The sequence below is a fragment of the Microcebus murinus genome, chromosome 1 (assembly GCF_040939455.1).
Source record: "Microcebus murinus isolate Inina chromosome 1, M.murinus_Inina_mat1.0, whole genome shotgun sequence".
NCBI classification, from domain to species: Eukaryota; Metazoa; Chordata; class Mammalia; order Primates; family Cheirogaleidae; genus Microcebus; species Microcebus murinus.
The window spans coordinates 108,698,179-108,719,564 of NC_134104.1; the positions used below are offsets into that span (position 1 = coordinate 108,698,179).

Below are 21,386 nucleotides of genomic sequence, written 5' to 3' on the forward strand. Positions count from 1 at the left end.
TTTCTGACTAAGATAAAAGAAAGCATTTTTGCTAAGTGAAAGAAGTTAGACCCCTAAGAAACTACATACTGTATGATTCCATTTTTTTTTTTTATTTTTTAAATACCACTTAAAGATGCTAAGTATGATTCCATTTACATGACATCCTGGAAAAGCAAAACTACAGGGACAGAGAGGAGATGAATGATTGCCAGGGTTGGGGGAGGAGGAGGAGTTGACTACAAAGGGACAACACTAGGGAATTTGGAGAGCTGATGACACAATTCTGTGTCTTGGTTGTGGTGGCTGTTACACAACTCTATGCATTTGTCAAAACTCAGAACTATAAACCACAAAGAGTGAATTCTACTACATCATGTGTTTGTAACAGTAATAATAAAAACATTAATTACCTCACAAAAAAGACAAAACACACTTTCATGGCACAAAATGCATAAAATAGTAAAAAAAAACAAAAAAGTGAATTATCACCTGCATGCTTAGAGACTATGGCTATAAAGTTGTTGATGATTTCTTTCCAGTCCTTTCGTATGTATCTGAGTGTCTACTTTGTCTTTAAAAACAAAATTGGTAGCATATTTTAATACTATTTTGTCACTTCTTTCTTAACATACTGGGAAGTCATTTATTTATTCTGTATCAGCCATGGAAAGTTGTACTGTGACTTTGTACAGTACCCATCCTCAGTGCCTGGGATCCTTACTATAATAGGCTGCACACAAATTTCAAATACCATGAGCCATACATGCCATCAATGACTGCAGAATATCTTAAGTTGTTACAACTTAAAAATTCAATGCAATGTGTGCTCAGGACCCTAAAAGGCATGGTTGCAACGTTACCAAAAGAAATGGAACATTTTAGTCACAGGAAAGACATTGAGAAACAGGCTTCTCCGTGCCTCTTTACCCATCTGAAAGAACAGTTCCTTAACATGCAAACAGGCCTTTCTCTTTATCTAAAGAGAGTTATTTCTTTTTGTGCTTTTATTCATTTGGATATAAAGCTTTGAGACCTTCTGCCTAGAAGATTAAGCTGGAGGACTTCCTGTTAACCCCAGGGTCTGGGAGACTCTTCAGTGGGGAAGGCTGCTTCCCCTTGTCCCCTCTCTGGGGGCTACCTTGTTGAGAAACCCTTATTATGCGCAAGCACATTCAGCACTGTTTTTACCACCATCCTTTTCTTGGTTGGGGATTGGGGGACAGGAGAATGCAGTCTGCCAAACAAAAATGCTGACTCAGCCCAGCCTCCAGTCACCAGGGCAACAGGGACAAGGCAAGAGGGAGCCCTCCCCCCACCCCTGCAGAATTCTTTTGGCAGATCTCTAGGGTTTCTGCTGGGCTTGATGGCCACCGCTGGGTGGGCTGGCTAGCTGGCCGGCCCTGCACAGCCATTCCTCACTGAGGGCTCCGCAGAAGGGGACACGGCTGGCTGTGTAAGCAGCGCTGGGCTAGGGGACAGCAGATTCCCAGGTCTGTTTTTTGTCATGTGAAGGATAGCTATTTAGAGACCTTGGGAAGTGTCATATCGTAGCAGATCATGAAGTGTGAATGGTGTCTATTCCATGGTCTTTGCTTCAGAACACAGGACCATAATTTGTCTTTTAGAAAAGCATTTCGCAGAATGAAGTTTCATGTTGACTGGAATGTCAGAGGTCATGCGATCCAGCAATTAGTGAATGTATAAATCCCTGTGTATGAGCTTGGCTGTTTAAGTTGTTCAACAAATGTTCTAGGCACTAAATATGTGGCAGTGAGACTACAGACCTGGCCCCTTCCCCCACAGAGCTTCCATTTTAGCTTGTGTCAAGTGTTTTATTTGCCTGCAAGTCCCAGAAGTAATACGTTTTCTGAAATGCCTTGGTGGTGTTGAGGAATAATACCAATTCAAGTCTTTTTATTTTATATTTATTTATTTATTTTTGAGACAGAGTCTTGCTTTGTTGCCCAGGCTAGAGTGAGTGCCATGGTGTCAGCCTAGCTCACAGCAACCTCAAACTCCTGGGCTCAAGCAATCCTGCTGCCTCAGCCTCCCGAGTAGGCATGTGCCACCATGCCTGGCTAATTTTTTCTATATATATTAGTTGGCCAATTAATTTCTTTTATTGATAGTAGAGACAGGAGTCTCACTCTTGCTCAGGTTGGTTTTGAACTCCTGACTTCGAGCAATCTGCCCGCCTCGGCCTCACAGAGTGCTAGGATTACAGGCGTGAGCCACCGGGCCCGGCCTATTTTTATTTATATTATTTTATGTTTTTTTAGAGACAGGGTCTTACTCTGTCACCCAGGTTGGGGTACAGTGGCGCTATCATAGCTCGCTGTAACCTCAAACTCATGGGCTCAGGTAATCCTGCATCAGCTTCCGGAGGAGGAGCTGGGACTACAGGCACGTGCCACCACGCTCGGCTAATTTTTTGAAGGTTTTGTAGAGACAGGGTCTCCTATGTTACCTGGGCTGATCAAGTCTTTTTAAAAGGACCCTTTTTCCAAAACAACATGTTGTACATGATAGATATATTCAATTTTAATTTCTCGATTAAAATAAATAAATATAAAATGAAAGGATTCCTTTGAAAACTGTTGAACATTGAACATAGTTTTAAAATGAAGGTTCACCAAGTTTGCACTAGAGAAAAGCAGCTTCTTATTTCTGGTCTTAATGAAATCACTGAGGTATGAAGAAACATTCCATCTCAAAATCCATTCAGCCTTATTTTTTAAGTGAAGAGAGAAGAATATCTACATTATAATGTTTCCCTTAATGTAATTCCAAGGGACAACAGAAACAGATTGTGACATGACACCAGGTTGTTATACGTATCCTGAATTAAATGAGTGACAAATAGCCCATGGATAATAATTCTGGACTCAACAAATGTCTTCCCAAAAGTATCGGAGTTTTGAGTCTGTTTTTTCATAGCGACAGTCTGGCAGCTGAGCATGTGCGATGAGGCATTTTACAAAGGGAGGTTCCAGGAAATGTGACAATGAATTTCTAGAATCCCTTGGCCCAGAGTTAAAAAGAGATTTACATCAGGAATTTTTTTTTTCCCCTATAAAGAAGGTAAATAATTCAGCATTCTGTCTCTGAAGTCCCTCAGGATTTTGGCAGAGAGAACAACTTCTCTGTACCAGAATAACTATTTTAATGTTAGGATTTCAAAATATTGCCTTTATTTATTTATTTTTTTTCCTTTTCATTTGTTTCTACTCACCCCACCCTTTATAATTAAAACAATCCAATCTTCCCTTTTTTAGAGTCCCTGGCCACACACACTTAAGTCAAGCAGAGAACCCTCAGAAGAGGTTGTTTCCCTTTGAAGTACCTTCTGGGGAGGGCAGGAGCTGGCTGGCGGGAGGCTCCCTCACCCCAGGACAGACAGGGCTGCAGGATGCTTTCAGCTGCTGTTTACTTTCTCACCTCCTCTGTTGACTTATTCCACGGGCAAACTGCAGCCCAATGGGGAGCTGAATGGAGGGGAGGTTTAGGGTTTGCTTCCAGGGACACCTTCAGCTCACAAGTCTTTATTTGTCTTTCACATCCGTATCCCTCCAGCTTTTTTACCCACTGCCCTGTTCTCCAGCTGCTAGGAGAGGGTGTTTTTGAACCCACACATAATTACTTGTTTCAGAGAGCTAGATGGATGACCACAAACTCACAGAGAGATTTTCAAGCCCTTATTTTGCAAGTCTTTCCACCCCCAGCTTGAACAGGGAGAAAAAATAAAGTGGGTGGGTGGGGGAGGGTTGGGGCAGGGCTATTGGGGACAGCTTTCTAGATCTTTCTGAAACTGGCCCTTAAAATCTGAACTTACAACCTTACTTGATATGTTGTAAATTCCCAGGACACTAGCTCCACCCATATACATTGAAAAGTATCACAGAATACATCCAGTTTAATCTGTTTCCCAATTCAGGGAGGAAAACTGTGTTCAGGACAGTTAAATAGGCAGTTTCATTAAATTTGCCTTTAAATTGTCTGAGGTTAAAGGGGTTGGTCTTTCCATTTTATAGCTGGGAAAACAAGCTCAGAGAAATGAAGACAATTGCCCTAGTCTCATAGCCGGTAGGTGAAAGGGCTGACAATTTGAGGTCTGCCAACCTCAATCCTTGGCTTTCCTCTCTCTGCCACACTGTCTGTGGCGGTTACAAGCACAGAGTCAGGAGCCAGAATGCCTGAATTTAGTTCCTCCACCAGTTATTAGTCATGAGATCCTGGGAAAGTTGCCTAATCTCTCCATGCCTCAGTTTCCTTATCTATAAAATGGAGACAATCAGGTTGTTGTGAGGATGAGATGAGATAGTATGTTAAAATGCTTAGAACAATGTTTCACACATAGTAGGAAATATGCAAGCATTAGCTAATATCTCAGCCTCCCAAACCTTTTAACACTATGAGCAGCTCATTCTGTTGACTGACTCGCTGTGCCAGATCTAATCTTTTGTCACAGCCCAGCAAGGTAGGTCTCACAAACCACCTTTTTTCAGATGAACAAACTCTTCAGAAAGGTTAAAAATGTAGTCCAAGGTGGCACAACTTTATAGTAGCTGAACTGGGATTTGAACTCTAATCTTATTCCGAGACAGTTTTTCTCCTGTGCCATGCTGCCTTTTCTGTGCCAAGCCATGGACATGTCCAGTAGCACTGAACTCTCAACTACTGCTTGAGAATTCCAGTGGTCAGTAGCCCAGAAAAATGAGAAGTAGCCAATTTCCTCACTGAGCTAACACTAACTGGAAAGTCCTTCATCGTATCTGCCTCAAATCCAGGATAGAAAGGATCTTTCCTGGATTTCTTGTGGCAGTCCATGAATAGTCTGGGAGCTGTGGTGTGCCCCTCTAGTTTTCTCCTGCAGTTAAATTGTCATCCACTTCTTCAAAGAATGTGATGCCCCGACTCCTCCCTGTCCTGATGTTCTCCTCTGGTCACTCTTTGTAAAGACTTTGATAAAGTGTCAAACAGAGACCTGGCCGCAGCCCTGTGTGTGAAGGTTGATTGGAGGAAGAGAGATCAGGTGGAATACCTGGAGAAGCAATGATGACCCGCTACTTGAGACAGGAAGCAGGTTTCCAGCTTGGAGATAGTGAGGAGATGGAATCCACAGGTGTTGGCGCTTGTCCATCATGGTTTGTTATGGTCTCTCTCCCCCTCTAGAATTGAGGACAGGGTACTGTCTACGTTGTCAAGTTGCTAGATTCCTGCTGCCAACAAAAGTACCTGGTGTCTGGTAGTATCAGTAGTAGCTTTTAAAAAAATAAATAAATAAATACAGGTGCAAACGAGTAAATTATTATGGGGACTGTGGGAGACATAATTGACTTGGATGTTGAACTTAGATGGGTGGTGGTGTAAGAAAAAGCTTGAAGTTAGGAGGAGGAGCTGCTTTGGCCCATCTGAGGAGCCCAGTGTGGGACATGTGGAGTTTCAGGCACCAGCTGGACACATTCATTTAGGCATCCAGGGTCTGGGAGCGGGGGAGGTAGTGCTTTGCTATGGTTGTGGTGGTCAGGGGTCATCCCGGATGAGGTGGTGTAACGCAACCTCTAGGGATGGTTCCAAGGAGAGAGACTCACAGTGCTAAGAAGTCTAGGAAACTGAAGGGTTGTTTTGGAGGACAGGGCAGGTAGAGGTGGAGGGGACATCTGTGAATAGACCTGTTTACCTGGAGTGCCGTGGGAGGTGAGCAGCAAGCCAGCTTAGTGTTCTTATTCTGCCCAGGCTAGAGGGAGCGGAGGACTGGGTGCTGGGGCAAGGCAGCGAGTAGGAGGCCTGAATCATGCCCTAGAGCCGCTGTGACCAACGGTTACTCCTCTGTTTCCATGGTCACCCCTCTGTTTCCATGGATGCTCATTTTGTCCGGTCCCCATCTTTTGACTTTGTTTTACCTGTTTTAGTTCCATCAGTTTTGACTACTGCTTCTTGGGCTAAGTCGGATGTTTGCCTTGCATTTCTGCCTGTGTGAGGGCAGTGGATGTCATTTGGCAGTCAAAATCATACTGGGTTTGGGCTTTAATTTTATAGCTAAATTTAGTTTAAAACAGAACCCTCCCCTGTTTGTCAGTGAGGTTAGTCCTTTTATTTTCAAACCTTGAGTTTTGCACTTTTTTCCCCTTCTTTCAATTCATGAGCAGAAATAGGGAAATATTTACATTCAAAAAAAGGCTAGAATGTTTCAAGTTCTAAATAGAGAACTATTACATTATAAAATTTAAGTGAAATGAAACTTCTCACCACTCTCCATTTATATTCAAAACTAATTTTATGTTATACAGAAAGGCTTAAAAACCTCTCCTTGTTTTAAAAGCAATTGTTCTCTTAGCCTTGCTGATCTTCTTGATGAATTTCACACTTTGGTTTAATCTCTCCAAGGTGAAAGTTGACCAGGAATGAGTGTCTTATCACTCAAAATGGATCAGTTCACAGAATCGTGTGACTTTTAAAATCATTTTTTTTTTTGGTTTTGCTTTTGTTTTTTTGAGACTGGAATACAGAACATGAGATAATAATAATAATTAGTTCACCATTTATTGTGAGATATCAAGTTCTAGTTACTGTTCTAAGCACTTTATATGTATTACCTCACTTTATCTTCACAGCAGCCCTCGTGAGTGGGTGTTTTTATTAGCCCCACTCTATACATGAGGAACAGAGAAGTAAAATAGCTTGGAGGCCAGGGTTCAGATCTAAGCATCTGGCCCCAGAGTTCTTGCTTCTGACTACTCTGCCTTCCTGCTCATCCTAGTAGGAGCAGGGAAGTGTACAGTGGGACTATTCCCTGAGGACTGAGCTTGTACCTGGCTAGTTGAAATGCGTACAGTAGGCTGTTACTTCACTCCTATTTGTGGTTGAAGGTGAGAGTGAGGGTTCTTAGTTATTTTCTTTTATTACTAATCACAATTTGAAATATTTCCATTTGAATTCCAGAAAAATTTCTCATTTATTCATTGAACAAATATTTATTGAGTCCCTATTGTATGCCTCGCACTGTTAAGGTAGTAGAGAATATAGGAATGAACATTATAAATAAGATCCCTTGCCTCATGGAGCTTATATCCCAGTAGGAAAGACAGAGAATAAATACCTAAGTTGCTTTGAAGAAAATTCATACAGGTCAAGAGATAGAAAATAACAGACTGAGGCTATTTTAGTACAGGGGTCAGAGAAACATCTCTGAAGAGATGACATTTGCAGGAGACAGGCAGTGAGGGAATGAGCTTGGGAAGAGCTGAGGGAATGTTGGTGCAGATGCTGGGGGTGGGAGGAGCAGCAGAGAGGGAGTGAGGGGAGCAGGTGAGAGACAGGGAGAAGGGGTGATCAGGGCTGTCACACAGGGCATGGTGGGCTACAGTGAGGAGCTGCCTCCAGTCGCCATGCAGGTGAGACAGGAAGCAGGTAGGTTTAGAGCAGGGGGCCATGTGATCTTCATTTTGGCTGCTGTGTTGGATGACTTGTGACCCAAGAATGATCTTGGAATGATCTTAGAGAAAATTTTGCATTTATAAATAATAACTTTCTAACTCAGACCAGCCTAATTTATATTTCAAAGTTATTATTCAGGGACATTCAACGCCCTTTCTGTATTCTCTCTCATTTGTTAGTCAGTGGAAGGCGGAAAATGATACTGTGAGCCCTCTACAGACAGAATGTAGCATTTGCTCCTATGATGACTTGGTTGGGGAAACAACATTGAAACTGAAGAGTTCTCTTTAATTTGAAATAGGGGGAACAAATGTGTAATCGCACAGTGGAACACTTTCCCCAGTATAGTATAGGTTCTTCCAGCTTTAGTTATTATAAATCACCCTTTTAAATGTATATATTTAGTCACATACGCATTATTTTGTTATATGTAATGAAAATACGTTAGGAGTAACTTAAATGAAGAGGAGAGTTTAGAACTATATATTTTATATCTATTTTTTGATATTCTTATAATTTAAATTTTATTGTCACATTGTATCATTACAGATGACAAATAATTCATATATATTATGTATATAATGTATTTTTTATCCCATAAAATTCCAGAAATGATTCTTATATCAATTCAGACCTCCTGGAAATTGCAAATTTGACCTGTATTATTAAGACATATGGTGATAGGCCAGGCTCTGTGGCTCATGCTGCTAATCCTAGCACTCTGGGAGGCCGAGGCGGGTGGATTGCTCAAGGTCAGGAGTTCGAGACCAGCCTGATCAAGAGCGAGACCCTGTCTCTTCTATAAATAGAAAGAAATTAATTGGCTAACTAAAAAAAAACAATATATATATATATATATAAATTAGCCAGGCATGTTGGCACATGCCTGTAGTCCTAGCTACTGGAGAGGCTGAGGCAGGAGGATTGCTTGAGCCCAGGAGTTTGAGGTTACTGTGAGCTAGGCTGACGCCACAGCACTCTAGCCCGGGCAACAGAAGTGAAACTCTGTCTCAAAAAAAAAAAAGACATATGATAAAATTTTGTCAAATATAAAGGAATGCAGTCATCTCATCAACTTTTATGTTTAAAAAGGTATCTGTTTAGAGGTAAGCTGCCACATTTATTGAGAATGGTTGAAGAATGGTATATTCTAGGTGAAATTGATTATTTTGGATAATGAAGATTATTAGTCAAAGGATCCTTGCATTGACAGTTTATAAATAACTAGAAATTAAATCATCCGTCAGGTGTTTTCAAACTGTGGGTTAGGGTATATGAGTGTGCATGAGGAATTGAGGCTGGTGGGTGCTAGCTTCCTTATGCAAGATTCAGTTCCTGATGGTCTTGTATCTGAGGCTTTCAGGAAAGTTTTTGTCAGATAATAAGGTTTCTAATGCACACTGCCTGCCATGTAAAAACAATTATTGGTAAATAACTGAGTTTTTCTAGATTTATTCAGAAGGTACTTCCAAGAGTTGGATGATAGATGAAAATCACCTTTTAAAATTTTTTGCTTTTTGTGGATTACTGAATAAAATTTATTAAGTGTTCTGATTACTTGCAATCTATATGAACAAAAGTGAACCAGAGGCCCTTTCTAGCTAGAATATTTATTTCAGTACAAGTTAACAATGTATTTTCTCATCAATCAGGTCTCTCACAGTTTGTAAGAATCATGCTACTATGACTCCCAGTAACAGCACAATGAACTCTAGTAACCTAAAATTTTTATAGCCGATGACTTCACTGGGACTTGTCTAGACAGCAGTTACTCCCTAAAGTCATAGCATGTTAGGGCTGGAAGAGATCTAACAAAGATACTGTTACTTAGATGGCCTAAATGTTCTGTTTGCCATTGTAGCCATGGTTTTGGGGTTTGAGGGATGGTGAGACCAACAAATTCAGCATGGAAAGTGGGAAATGGATAGGCATAAATATGGGAGAGGGCCCAATCTTGGTTTTGGATACAGGTATAAACAGCTGCAAATTTGAGAGGAATTTGATGTCTGGTCATGTTTAGTCAAAATGGAAGAGACTTTTAGAGGTTAGACCCAGAGAAAGCAATTGTAGTCAATAAATTTGTAACCTTTTGGATTGACTCTCTTTGGCAAAGTAATGCTAACCTTAAAAAAAAAAATGCTTGCATTATATTTTTTGCTAATGAAATCCATATGCTTTTAAAGAGTTATTTGTCTATGGGGTTTGAATTGACTCTACATGGTTCAGCATTGTAGTCAAGTCAACAAAATAGTCAAATACAAACACTGATTGTCTTTTTAAAACAAACTTTTAAACTGGTTATTTTGCTTTCCTGGATGTTGACATAAAACTGCCAGATGTAATTTAGTGTAGAGCCTGAACTCTGTAATCCCATAGCTTTCCGGGCCTGTAAGTGGCAAAGACCAGAATGTACCTGCTATTCCAGAGTCTGATTACTTTGATTGATTTAGATTTGGTCTGAGAACCTGGGATAGAAATAGAAATAGCCTTGTCTCTGAGAAGGTGTCTCAAGAGATTTTATATGCTTTTGGGCGTTTAAATAATTGCCTGAGTGGGAGGCTTGCAACGGTAAGTGCCCTGAGGTCAAATAATAACTGGGCTTCTCATTAACTTTGTGAATGTGAGAAAGTGACTTATGTCTGTATACTTTCTTCTGAGAAAGAACACTAACGATTTCCTGATGATTTTAACTTACTGAGAATAAATATAAAGTGCTTTGTATTTGGTGAAAAGTTTTCATGTGAAGTACATATACTTCACTCCCAGCCTTGTGACAATGAGCGAGTGACTCTAGCCTCCCCTTCTGGCTGTCTGCTTCTGCAGGAAGCTGCCCTCTGTCGACAGCTCCCCATGGAAGCGGAGACTCTGGCCCCGGTTCAAGCTGCTGTCAACCCGCCCGCCATGACCCCAGACATGAGATCCATCACTAATAACAGCTCAGATCCTTTCCTCAATGGGTGAGTTAATATTTGGGGACCACTTATCTTTGCTCTCTTTATTATGTGGTCTAGACTAGAATGGGGTCTTTGTTTACATCAGGAAAAGTTGGGGAGATTGAGAGGTGAGGGTAGAGGGTAGAGGGAGGAGCTGGCAGAACAAAGAAAAGCAGAGAAAGTCACCTACCTTTTTAAAAATGAATCTCAAGTTTAAAAATTGGTGAAATGATATGGAGTAAACCCCTAGTCAATAATTTGAAAATAAGGATGAGCTTATAACCTGAATACAATGGCATTGTCTAGTAATTATACTTAGAAGAATCTTGTGGTTTTCTGTAGTCAACAGGGGAATAAAAGCATGTCATGTGACAAATTGAGAACAAAACAATTAAGAGATGATGCTTATGGTGAAGAGTGAATAAGGTCTATAGTCTAGTTAATAGTTATTCTATACTTTCCTGGTTATGGTAATTGCACTATGGATATGTAAGATATTATCATTGGGAAAGCTGGGTGAAGGGTACATAGACCGCTGTACTCTTTTTAAATCTTCTATGAGTCTAAAATTGTTTCACAATTAAAAAATTAATTAAAACAAAGAGATGATATTAAAAAATAAAACATAGGGAGCAGAAGGGAAAGAGAATTGAGCCAGAAATATCTTCATGAGTCGAAGTAGTCAACCATAATTGTAGCTTTTAAATAAAGGGCAATGCTCTATTTCCTATGCTTTTTTCTGCCCTTGCAGAGGCTTCTGGCAAGCAAACCAATACAATTAAGCATGTAGAGAATTGAAAACAAGCAGTATCCGAAATAATGAGTTTTTAAGTTGTGGATTTTAAGTCTGTATTTGAAATGCAGAAAAGTATGAAGAATAATGTAAGAGTTACTCCTGTAATTCTAGGTGGTGACCCAGATTCACCATATCTCTATCTGATCTTATTTTTTTAATAAATAAAATATTACAATTAACCCATCTCTGCCACCACTGAAATCTCATTTCTTTTCCCTTCTTTAGCCACTATTGAGAAACTGATGTGTGTCCATGACAGATTTTTATACTTCTTTTTTTTTTTTTATTTCAAAATATTAAGGGGGTACAAATGTTTTAGGTTACAGGGATCGCTTTTGTTAATGCTTGAGTCCTGGCTATAGGTATGCTCATCACCCAAGTAGTGTTTTTGCAACAATCTGGATGGAACTGGAGACCATTCTCCTAAGTGAAGTATCTCAAGAATGGAGAAACAAACACATGGACTCACTATTAAATTGGAACTAACCGATGAGCACACAAGTGTACAGAGGGAAGTAAAACTCACTGGAAATCAACCAGGAGACAGGGGGAAGATTTTTATATTTCTTACTTCCTGTTAGTATGTGTATCCATAAACATTATTCCACATTGTTTTCTGCCTTTTAAAATGTTACGCAAATGGTATCATACTCTATATGTAGAAGTGTACAAATGGTTATTTTGAGATGGAAAGGAAATAAGTGTCAATTTACTGTAAATGGTCGGTTTTATTTGCTTGCGGTTTATTGACATTAGGATGTATGTTTCAAAATTAAAGGGAGGCACAGAGCCTGCTTCCTTTCATTACCTAGAAAGCTGGGCAGAATGTCAGAACTGCATTAGTTCAGAGTTTTGTGACTGTATTTTAATTTTGAAAGCATTTAGTGAGCTCACATCAAAGTTTCTCCATCCTTTGCTCTACAGAGGACCATATCATTCGAGGGAGCAGAGCACTGACAGTGGCCTGGGCTTGGGGTGCTACAGTGTGCCCACAACTCCAGAGGACTTCCTCAGCAACGTGGATGAGATGGACACAGGTAGGAGCAAAGCCTGCAAGTACTGGCAAGTTTACATTTTTAAATTGTCTCTTCGGTCATCTCAATTTTACAATCCAACCGGAAACAATCTCAACAACAACATAAAATGACAACTGAAAAGCCACCCAACCCCCAGACACTATTAGTAAACTCTAGCCCATTACCCATCAATTATACAGATTTAGTTTTACATCTGGGCACAGGATTTTAAATTCTGTTTTTTGTTTTTTTTTTTAACTCATTCTTGCTTCATATAGCCCTTTCCTCACAATTGCGTTAAGATAACACTGTCTGCTTTGCCATTTTCCACAGTGGGATATTTGCACTCTTCTAGTTTTCAGTTGTAATGGATGGGCCACTTTTTCTCCTCGGAAGTGATGCTGGTTTATAGTTTCACCAGCATGAAAATATTTTCATGTCATTCACTGCATTTGGGAAGCAGAGTCAGAGAGACTTTTACCTAGTCCCTAGCCTGGGTGTCCTTCAGGCCAGGCCTCAGCATACTTCCCTTATTATTTCTCTTTTTTTCCTGCACTTAAGGAGTGAGATCTCCAATTGCAAAAATTGAATTTAATCTTATTAGCCTTATTGAGACTGAACTATGAGAGTCATAAATTCCCAGAAGAAATTCTAGAGCTAAAAATAAATGACAGCTGAGGTGTCCACTGTTTGGAGTTATTCATGTAAGTTTCTCCTCCATCATCACTGACACTAGAAAAGTTATTATTCTGCGATGAAAATAAAAAATTGCTTTCTGGCTGGGTGCAGTGGCTCACACTGGCACTTTGGGAGGCCAAGGCAGGAGGATCACATGAGGCCAGCAGTTTGAGGTTGCCGTGAGCTATGATGACACCACTGCGCTTTAGTTTGAGCAACAGAGTGAGACCCCATCTCAAAAACAAAAAGAAAAAAATGGCTTTTCTCAAAACATTTGTCCATAGTGCTCATGGACTCCCTGCTCTTAAATGACTCCTCTTCATGCTGGGAATCTAAATTGTTGGTAGGACCAAGAGTCAAACTCGTAGCCAGGAGGCTTATAAGTGCAGTGTGTTGCTGGAGTGGCTCCTCCAGGGTCTTATTTTAGGCCGTCATCTTTGCATGGGGAGGATTGCACAGACTGTCTTGTGAGGAGTCACACAAGAATAGTCCAAGCAGTTTGTTTTGCTGTTCTTCAATTTATTGCTTCAGTGTTCTCCCCAAGCCTCCTCCTCCTTTCATCTTTAGTTTTTGGTGTGAGATTTATTTTGCTCTCTTTGGAACAGCCTTATGAAGTGGCTCCTTCCTATGTTTAATAATTGTTTACTTTCATCTTTTAAACACTGGGAAGCCAGTAAGGATAAAAAGCAAAGTTAAATAAGAAAAAAACCTCAGGAGAGCTAAATCTAAACTTGCCATTAAAAAAAAAAAGGATGGATTTTATTCTACATCTTTTTCAAATGACCTCAAGTGAGTAAATAGAGAGTGTTTTTGGAAGCCATACTATGGAATTACGTGGTGTCCTGAAAAGAACATAGTCTTTGCAGACAGACAGCCTAAGTGGAATCCTTGCTTCTCCATTCTTGGCAGTGACTTTGGGCAAGTTATGTAACCTCTGTGGGTCTCGGATTTCTCATCTGTAAAGTGGGAGTAAAATGCTCACATCATAGAATTGACGTGACGAGTCATGATATCACAGAGCCCGGCACAAAATTCTCTTCTCCTCCTTCTAAGGAGGCTGATGTTAGGCACAAATCGGATTGATAAATGTTAGGGTGCCAAGTTAGCCTGTTTAAGTGAGTGTCAGCCCATCGTGTTTGGGGTCATCTCTGTGAAGACGTTATAGGAAGTGGGCATGAACTCTCTCAAGGGGGGAAATATAATTATACAGTAACAAGACGAGGAGAAGGGGGGAGGCGGACGGAGCTCAAGTGTGGCTAGAAGAGATCTCTTAGGCTTGCTGACCACACGCTGAATGGCCGTGAGCCAGCTGAGCACTCCCTTTGCAAAGCACACATGGGAACAGCAGCTGGACTTGCTTCGAGGAGAGAGTAAAGAGAATAGCATGAGCACAGGCTGGGAAGTCATCCATCCTTCCAGAATATTCTGCAGTAATCACACCCTTTGAAGAATTGCCTGGTTTCTGTCTCTCCCACTTTTTAAGTGGATAAAACTGCAAAGACCAGAAAGATTATTCTGAGATTGCAGAGTTGCTCCAAAGAGATAGTTTAAGATTGTTAACCCTAATGAAGACGTTCAACTAGTCTCCTCATGCTTTCCATGCCTGAGGAGAAGGGAGATGAGGAATTCTTTAAAAAAGAGATTTTGTTTGGCTAAAAAATGTGTATTCTTGAGTATCAGAAAGTTGAAATTATTAAGATGGATGATTCTAACTGAAGATGAAAAAAAAAGACATCTAGAAACTTAGATCATGTAGTTTTTAAGACATAATTTTTAAAGCCTCACTTTCATCTGTTATACTCTATTTAATAGGTAGAAAAAAGTTATTTTGGATTTTCTTTTCCATTTTGATGTTTTCAATATTGGTGACACTATATTGAGGTCATGTTGTTTAACTTGGTTTTGGTTTTCAAATTAATTGCCCTTTGCAGTGAAAACCCTATAAAATATTGCCCAAGAGTCTTTGATATTTTACGACTTCTAGAAAAGCCATTATGCTTTGCCCTCACCAAAATGCAAGTTTGATTATGTTTTCTTCATCACTTGTAAAGATGTAATTTTTCTCATTGGAAAACACAGATGATTAAAATGAATTTTCTGCAATTTTGCTCCGCACAGTGAAACTTCTGCACATGCTTTTCAGACAGGCTATTGCACTTGTAAGACACAAAAGCTAATATAACAAGTTTCTTGAAAATGATATTATGGTGGAAGTTGGCTGTAGTTATCAATGCTTCTCAGTCTTTGAGTTAGATTTCATCCCTTCAGAAAATTGTTTGTTTGAGGCTGTTTGAATTAACCTCAATTATTTGTTTGAGGCTGTTTGAATTAACAGTTTAAATTAAACTGTTTCATTTAAACAGTTTGAGGCTGTTTGAGATTGGATATTAAAATTTTTTATTTGTAGATATTCATGAAGTACAAGTGCCATTTTGCTACATTGATATATTGCACTGTGGTGAAGTCAAGGCCTTCAGTGCATCCATCACTGGAGCAATGAACATTGTGCCCACCAAGCAAGCTCCTGTCATTCACTCCCCACCTAGTCCCTCCCTCCCCCACTCTCAGAGTTTCCATTGTCCATCATTCCACACTCTGCTCCCATGTGTTAACACATTATTTAGCTCCCACTTATAACTGAGAACATGTTGTATTTGTCTTTCTGTGTTTGAGTTATTTCACTTAAGATACTGGCCTCCAGTTCCATCGAGGTTGCTGCAAAAGACATGAGTTCATTCTCTTTAATGGCTGCATGGTATTCCATTGTATCTAGATCACATTTTCTTTATCTAATCCTCTGTTGATGGACACTTAGGTTGAATTTTTCTGTGAACTTTGTAGAAAGGTAGATAATTGTGTAATTAATAGTGGTTGAGTTCCTAGGGCTTTTTTTAACCTCTCAGCACAGTCAACAGACATTTATTATATTTTTATATATGTGGACAATACCAAGAGCCATGGATATATGGCAGATACTATATGGCACTTTACTCCAATTTGTGAAGAAGGTACTATAATCCCAGTTTCCAAATGGGTAAATGGAGAGTCAGACAAGTGTGTCTAGGTTGCACAGCTAGAAAGCTCAGTTGAATGGCATGCAAAAGTTAGTAGTGCATTTTCTCCCATACGATTGCATATAAAGAACATATATTATTTATCTCCTATCCCAGACACTTAACTTTCCTCTAGTGCAGCATTTTATCAACTGTGTTCTGCAGAACTCCAGTTCTATTAGGATACACATTCCGCCAAAATAGGATTAGGTGATTAAATGGCTTAGGAAATAGTGGCTTAAACGAAATAAAACAGATTTCTTTACAGCAAGACTTAAACCCTTAATATGCTCATATGCATTGTGACTCATATGCTTGTGAGAAAGGTAGACAGTTGTGGAGTGTACATATTGTGGAAGGAGGGGGAGGGTCTGTAGGACCCACTTTATTTATTTATTTATTTTATTTATTAATTATTTTCTGTTCCAAAGGCATTTAGTTTATTCACTGCTCCTGTCCTTACAGTAGTTAATGTGCATCTCACTTGGGGACCTGGGCGTGAGGGGAACAGCAGGGCAAGGGGGATGTGGGGCAGGAGTGGGGGGTGGGAAGGGCTCCTGGGGTAAGGCACAACCCTACCTTTGGACCTCCTGGTAAGGAGTTTCCTTCACTGTACCCCCAGCCTGGCCCCTATCCCCACCCCAAAACCCACTCTCCCCAACCCCCCTCCAGTCCAGGGAGCCAGAAGCACCTCCTGGGGTCCCTGAAACAAGTAGGCTCTGTCACCCAAGCCAGTGTTCGGAGAAGCTACAGGGGCAAGCCCCACTCGAGGAAGAGGCAGGGAGGAGTGGGTGGGGCCTGCCCAGGACAAGAAGATGGGGAGGGACAAGACCCTCAGTTCCAGAGATCTGTGGGCCTCCCCCCACAAAGTAAGGCCTGGAAGGAGGGGAGCGCCTAGGATCTCCTGGTTCCTTTTGGGAGTGTGGCTGGAGCCCCCCTCCAACTTTGGCCCCTGCTGGGCACACTGCTTGCCAAGAGACTAAGATTTTGTGCTTTGGGATCAACACTGAGGTGGGACTGGGGGCAGGGAAGAGGAGGGATAGGAAGGGGAGGGAAGAGGAGGCCAGGAGGCAGGGAAGGGGAGGGGTGACTAAGGTGCTTGTGCTATACCTGGGAGGACCCACTTTATAAATGATGCCTAAAGCCATTAATGAAGACATCTTTTAATAATATGTTTAGAAGAAACTCACCACTACTCTCTTTGAGCATAAAGAAGGATGATAGGTGTCAATGAAATATATAGATTATAGCTCTGTAATTAGGTGTTGATCACAGGCAGGGCCTCTCTTTTGAAAAGCAACTCTTCATGCCTCTGTTGTGGGAAGGGGCAGATCTTAGGGCAGGTCTGCAGTGCCTTTGCATGCTCCTTCTCATCTCCCTGGACTATGTTTATGGAGAAGCAATTTAATACTCCCCTGGCATCTCTGAATCTCTTCTGAATGAGGGTCAGTAATGTAGTAGTAGCCCAACACATGAAGATGAGGGGTATGTTAACACTTGAACTGTCCCCCTTTCAAGAGCTTAAAAGAAGGAATTAAAATGGTTTCTTTTCATTTTGTTGTAGGAGAAAATGCAGGACAAACACCCATGAACATCAATCCCCAGCAGACCCGTTTCCCTGATTTCCTTGACTGTCTTCCCGGAACAAACGTTGACCTAGGAACTTTGGAATCTGAAGATCTGATACCCCTCTTCAATGATGTAGAGTCTGCTCTGAACAAAAGCGAGCCCTTTCTAACCTGGCTGTAACCATTGCCGTTGTAACGTGGATTCAGCCATGAGCTTACATTTCCTGGGCCTCTTGGAAAAAGCGGTGGAGCAGAGCAAGTCTGCAGGTGCGCCCCTTTCTGCCTCCATGACTCATGCTCCCTCCTTCTCATGTTGCCAGTTTAATCATTGCCTGTTTGGATTGACAGTAACTTAAGTTAATCGTAAATAAATATTCTATTTCATTTTCTGCAAGCCTACATTCTTCTGACAGAATATGCAGAATTATGTCTGCAGAATTGATTATGCAGAATACTTTTCTCTTTTTTCTCTACTGCCCCATGGCCAAGCTTTATGGGTGTTAAGTTGAAATTTACACATCAATTGATTATAGACCACAAAATTCACCACAGGCAGTGAATTCTGACAGGTGGCTTGGTCCAGGAAATGTGTACAAAATTAGACTTGATTTACAGTTTCAAAAACTGTACTGATGACAGTAGTACAAAATGCTTTAAAAACTATTTAACATGAGCTTTAAAAATCATTTAATGGATAGTAAATTTCTGCTGCTGCATGGAATACGATATAGTTTTGAATCCATGCTGGCTGAGAGGGCTCTTACTACTCTGTATTGCAAAGGCACACACAGTCCTACTGTAGTTTTTCCTCCATCATTTTACTGCATGGCATCTAGACAACTTAGTCCTTCCAGCGGGAGGGTAGCAGCAGCATTAGTCACAGTTTTCATGCTACAGATCTTGTGAAAGAGACCCATTTGGTACTAATTATGAGCATTTTGTTCAAACAAAACTTTTTGAAAATTGCAACTTCAAGTTTTAAAAATTGCAGCTTGGAATTTGACGTTTATTTTATAAAGCACTGTAATTTTGTAACTGATGCCAAAGGGCAGCCAATGTTTTTGATAAATCAGTGGCAACTGTATTTTTGTTTTTTGAAACTATTCTGAAAATATCAGGACAACAGAGATTTCAACCTGATGGCGCACGCAGTAATAAGCTGTTGCTTTTAGAATTCTGCAGCCTTGTCAGTTTTGCTTTCAAGATTTCAAGTGTTTAAAACAATTCTATCTATGAAACTGTTTGCAGGATGAAGCAGATCTCTGACTGACGTGTAAAAAAAATGCCCTCTGAGGGCATAGGGTGGAGACGTATGTTTCTGAATTCAGTAAAATTGATTCCTAAGTATGTTATCCTAACCCTGTTTGCTACAGTTGGTATTAAAAGGCATGAAATATGTATTCAATACCTCTTATGTAACCAAAAACATTTTTTATTAGCTTCTGAGGACTGAGAGAGCATCATGTTCACCTGGCATGCAGTCTGTGTGCATTGCCAATGAAGTCCTCAACTGTTTAATATTTTGAACTGATATTATTTATAATCTATGAATTTAATCTCTTTTTTGAAAGATATTAATAATTCAGGTCTCTGAGAGGAAACTTTCAATTTCCATGGGGGGCTTATTGGTTGAGGATCTTAAATAAGATTCCTTTGATGTATTGGAATACAGATGCACAGAATACATTTGATCATGTTGGAAAGAAGGCAAGTGAAAAGGTCAGAGATGAAGTAGTAAAGTTATGGAATATAGTGGAAAGGATACTAGTAGTGAAGTGGAAATAGACTAGTATATTGTATCCCAAAAGCAAGACAAGCAGGAAATGTGAGAGGTGCCCCAAAAGAACAAAGCAACAATTTTCTACTACAACCTTTGCACCAAAAGGCTCTGTTGTAGGAGAAAAGAAGATTTTGGTGCACTTTATGTGGGAAGGGGAGGGCAGGGCTAGTGCTGCCCCATCCACACTCATGCTGAGCATGTAGGCTGATGAGAGCATAAACCTGCTGTTGCCTATGACACTATGAAGTGATTTTTTTTTTTCCTGAAGGACCCATGGTTTATGTTCCCCTAATTCCTTTCACTCTCCCTATGCACTCTGAGAGAGATGAGGGTAGATGTTTTTATTGCTACTAAATTGAAGGGAGCACTATTTTTCTCTTTTGTTAGCAAAAAATTGCAAAAAGAGTTGTACATTCTTGCTAAGAAAGTAAAAAACAAGGGACCTAACAAAACTCAGCAGTGTTACTGTATTTTTTAAAAATATTTTTATAGACTCATTTTCAGGTTACTACATGTAAAGGAAACAGATACCCCTCTTTTTTTTTAAGTAGTTAAATCATTGATGATTTATATTATCAATTTTTAGAAGTAATTTTCTAGTAAGCTTGTGGCATTAGGAAATACTAGAGGAATTTTTTTAGCAAAATTAGTTGGAACATTTATTAATAAATATAATAAATATTTTTCCAGAAAAAAATATAGACCCCTGACTATGTGTTTACTAATAGATAAAGCCAGATATAATTTTGTTGTTGTTGTTTTTAAGGCCATAAAATATAACCTTTGTTTAAAAAAAAAACAAACACTAAAGCTAGACATCTAAAGTTAGAGCAACTTTTTAATGGCTATTTCCTACTATTGTAAGTGTTAAAACCCTTGCAGAATTCATGATAAGGTGCTATTTATACTATATTTCTTATTGTAAAACAACTGCCAAGATATCTGGTCTTTTTATTCCTAAATCAATCAATAAATCTCACCATTTCATCCCCAGTTTTTTTAAATAGAAAAGGCATTTTAAAAAGTGAAATTGAAAAATAATTTCAGAGATCTTTCAAAGTGTTTTTTTTCCTGATAAAATACATTTTCTTGAAGTAAATACATTGTCAAAACATAATTATAATTGTGTTAAATCTAAGTAATTGTTAGACAGTGTTTCACTGTAGTATTTAGGATGTGAAATGCCATTTCTTTCACTGATCATACAGTATATGGGAAGCAGGTAAAACAGTAAAATGTTTAGTGTGCTAAGGGTGTTGTTGACCCCAACTCGATAGGAAAGCTCTCTGCAGAAGAAGATGATCTGGAGTGAGAAAAGGGTTTCAAGTTGTGTTCTTATAACATAATTAGAAAGTAAATTCTGAAAGCACAACTTTTTTTATTAGTATTATTTCAGCATATTATGGGAGTACAAATGTTAAGGTTACATATATTGCCCATGCCCCCCTGAAAGCACAACTTTTATGAAAAAAAATAAGCTGTTTAAAAAAAAGGAAATTGTAGATTAATTTAATTGGGAAAATGGGCGATTGATGGAGACCGTTTCCCTAACACACTACATCATTTATTGCTAGTGCTTTAACTTTTTAAAAAAATTTACTTCTACATTTTGTAATATGAAATATGTCTGTTTATTTTTAATTTAGAATGTTATGCGTACAGAAAGTATGCAGCCAAATCAATCAGATCAAACCATTTTACCTGGAGTTTGGTACTGGTTTTTACTTCTCTGATTCTGTATAAGAAAAATAAATACAATTGAATTTCCACTTGGAGCCTTTGTCTTTTCATTATGTGTCCGTGTTCCTTTTACGGAGGGTTTTGGGTGGTACCCACGAGAGGCTTATATAACCCTTCTGGCAGACAATGAAAGGGAGAAAATTCTGTAGGCAAACAATGTTTTGGCTCACATGCCTGGCCTTCAGCATTCTAAATGTCCACAGAATTCTGGTTTCCACTTTATTTGAAGTAGCCCACTGATATTTTTAAAGATATGTTTTTTTTTTTTTTTTCACCCTGTCCTGCCAACACCCTCAAAGATTTGACAAGACATGAGAACTATAGGATTCTCATTCTTGCCTCTTATTAAAAATATGGTGTGGTATCTTTTGTCATCAAAACTAAAACCAAAACAATAGCTCAT

The 21,386-nt window shown here is 39.6% G+C and overlaps 1 protein-coding gene across 3 annotated transcripts in view; it reads left to right on the forward strand.

Moving 5' to 3' along the window:
• The window catches only part of WWTR1 (WW domain containing transcription regulator 1), a 133,889-nt gene extending 112,877 nt beyond the window's left edge, over positions 1-21,012 (forward strand). For all 3 annotated transcript variants that reach the window (XM_076004674.1, XM_012782840.2, XM_012782841.3), the window contains exons 5-7: positions 10,243-10,376; positions 12,073-12,185; positions 17,460-21,012. In XM_076004674.1, the coding sequence (XP_075860789.1) occupies positions 10,243-10,376; positions 12,073-12,185; positions 17,460-17,644 (432 nt within the window). In that variant the 3' untranslated portion in view covers positions 17,645-21,012. The remainder of the gene's footprint in view (positions 1-10,242; positions 10,377-12,072; positions 12,186-17,459) is intronic.
• The last annotated feature ends 374 nt before the right edge of the window (positions 21,013-21,386 follow it).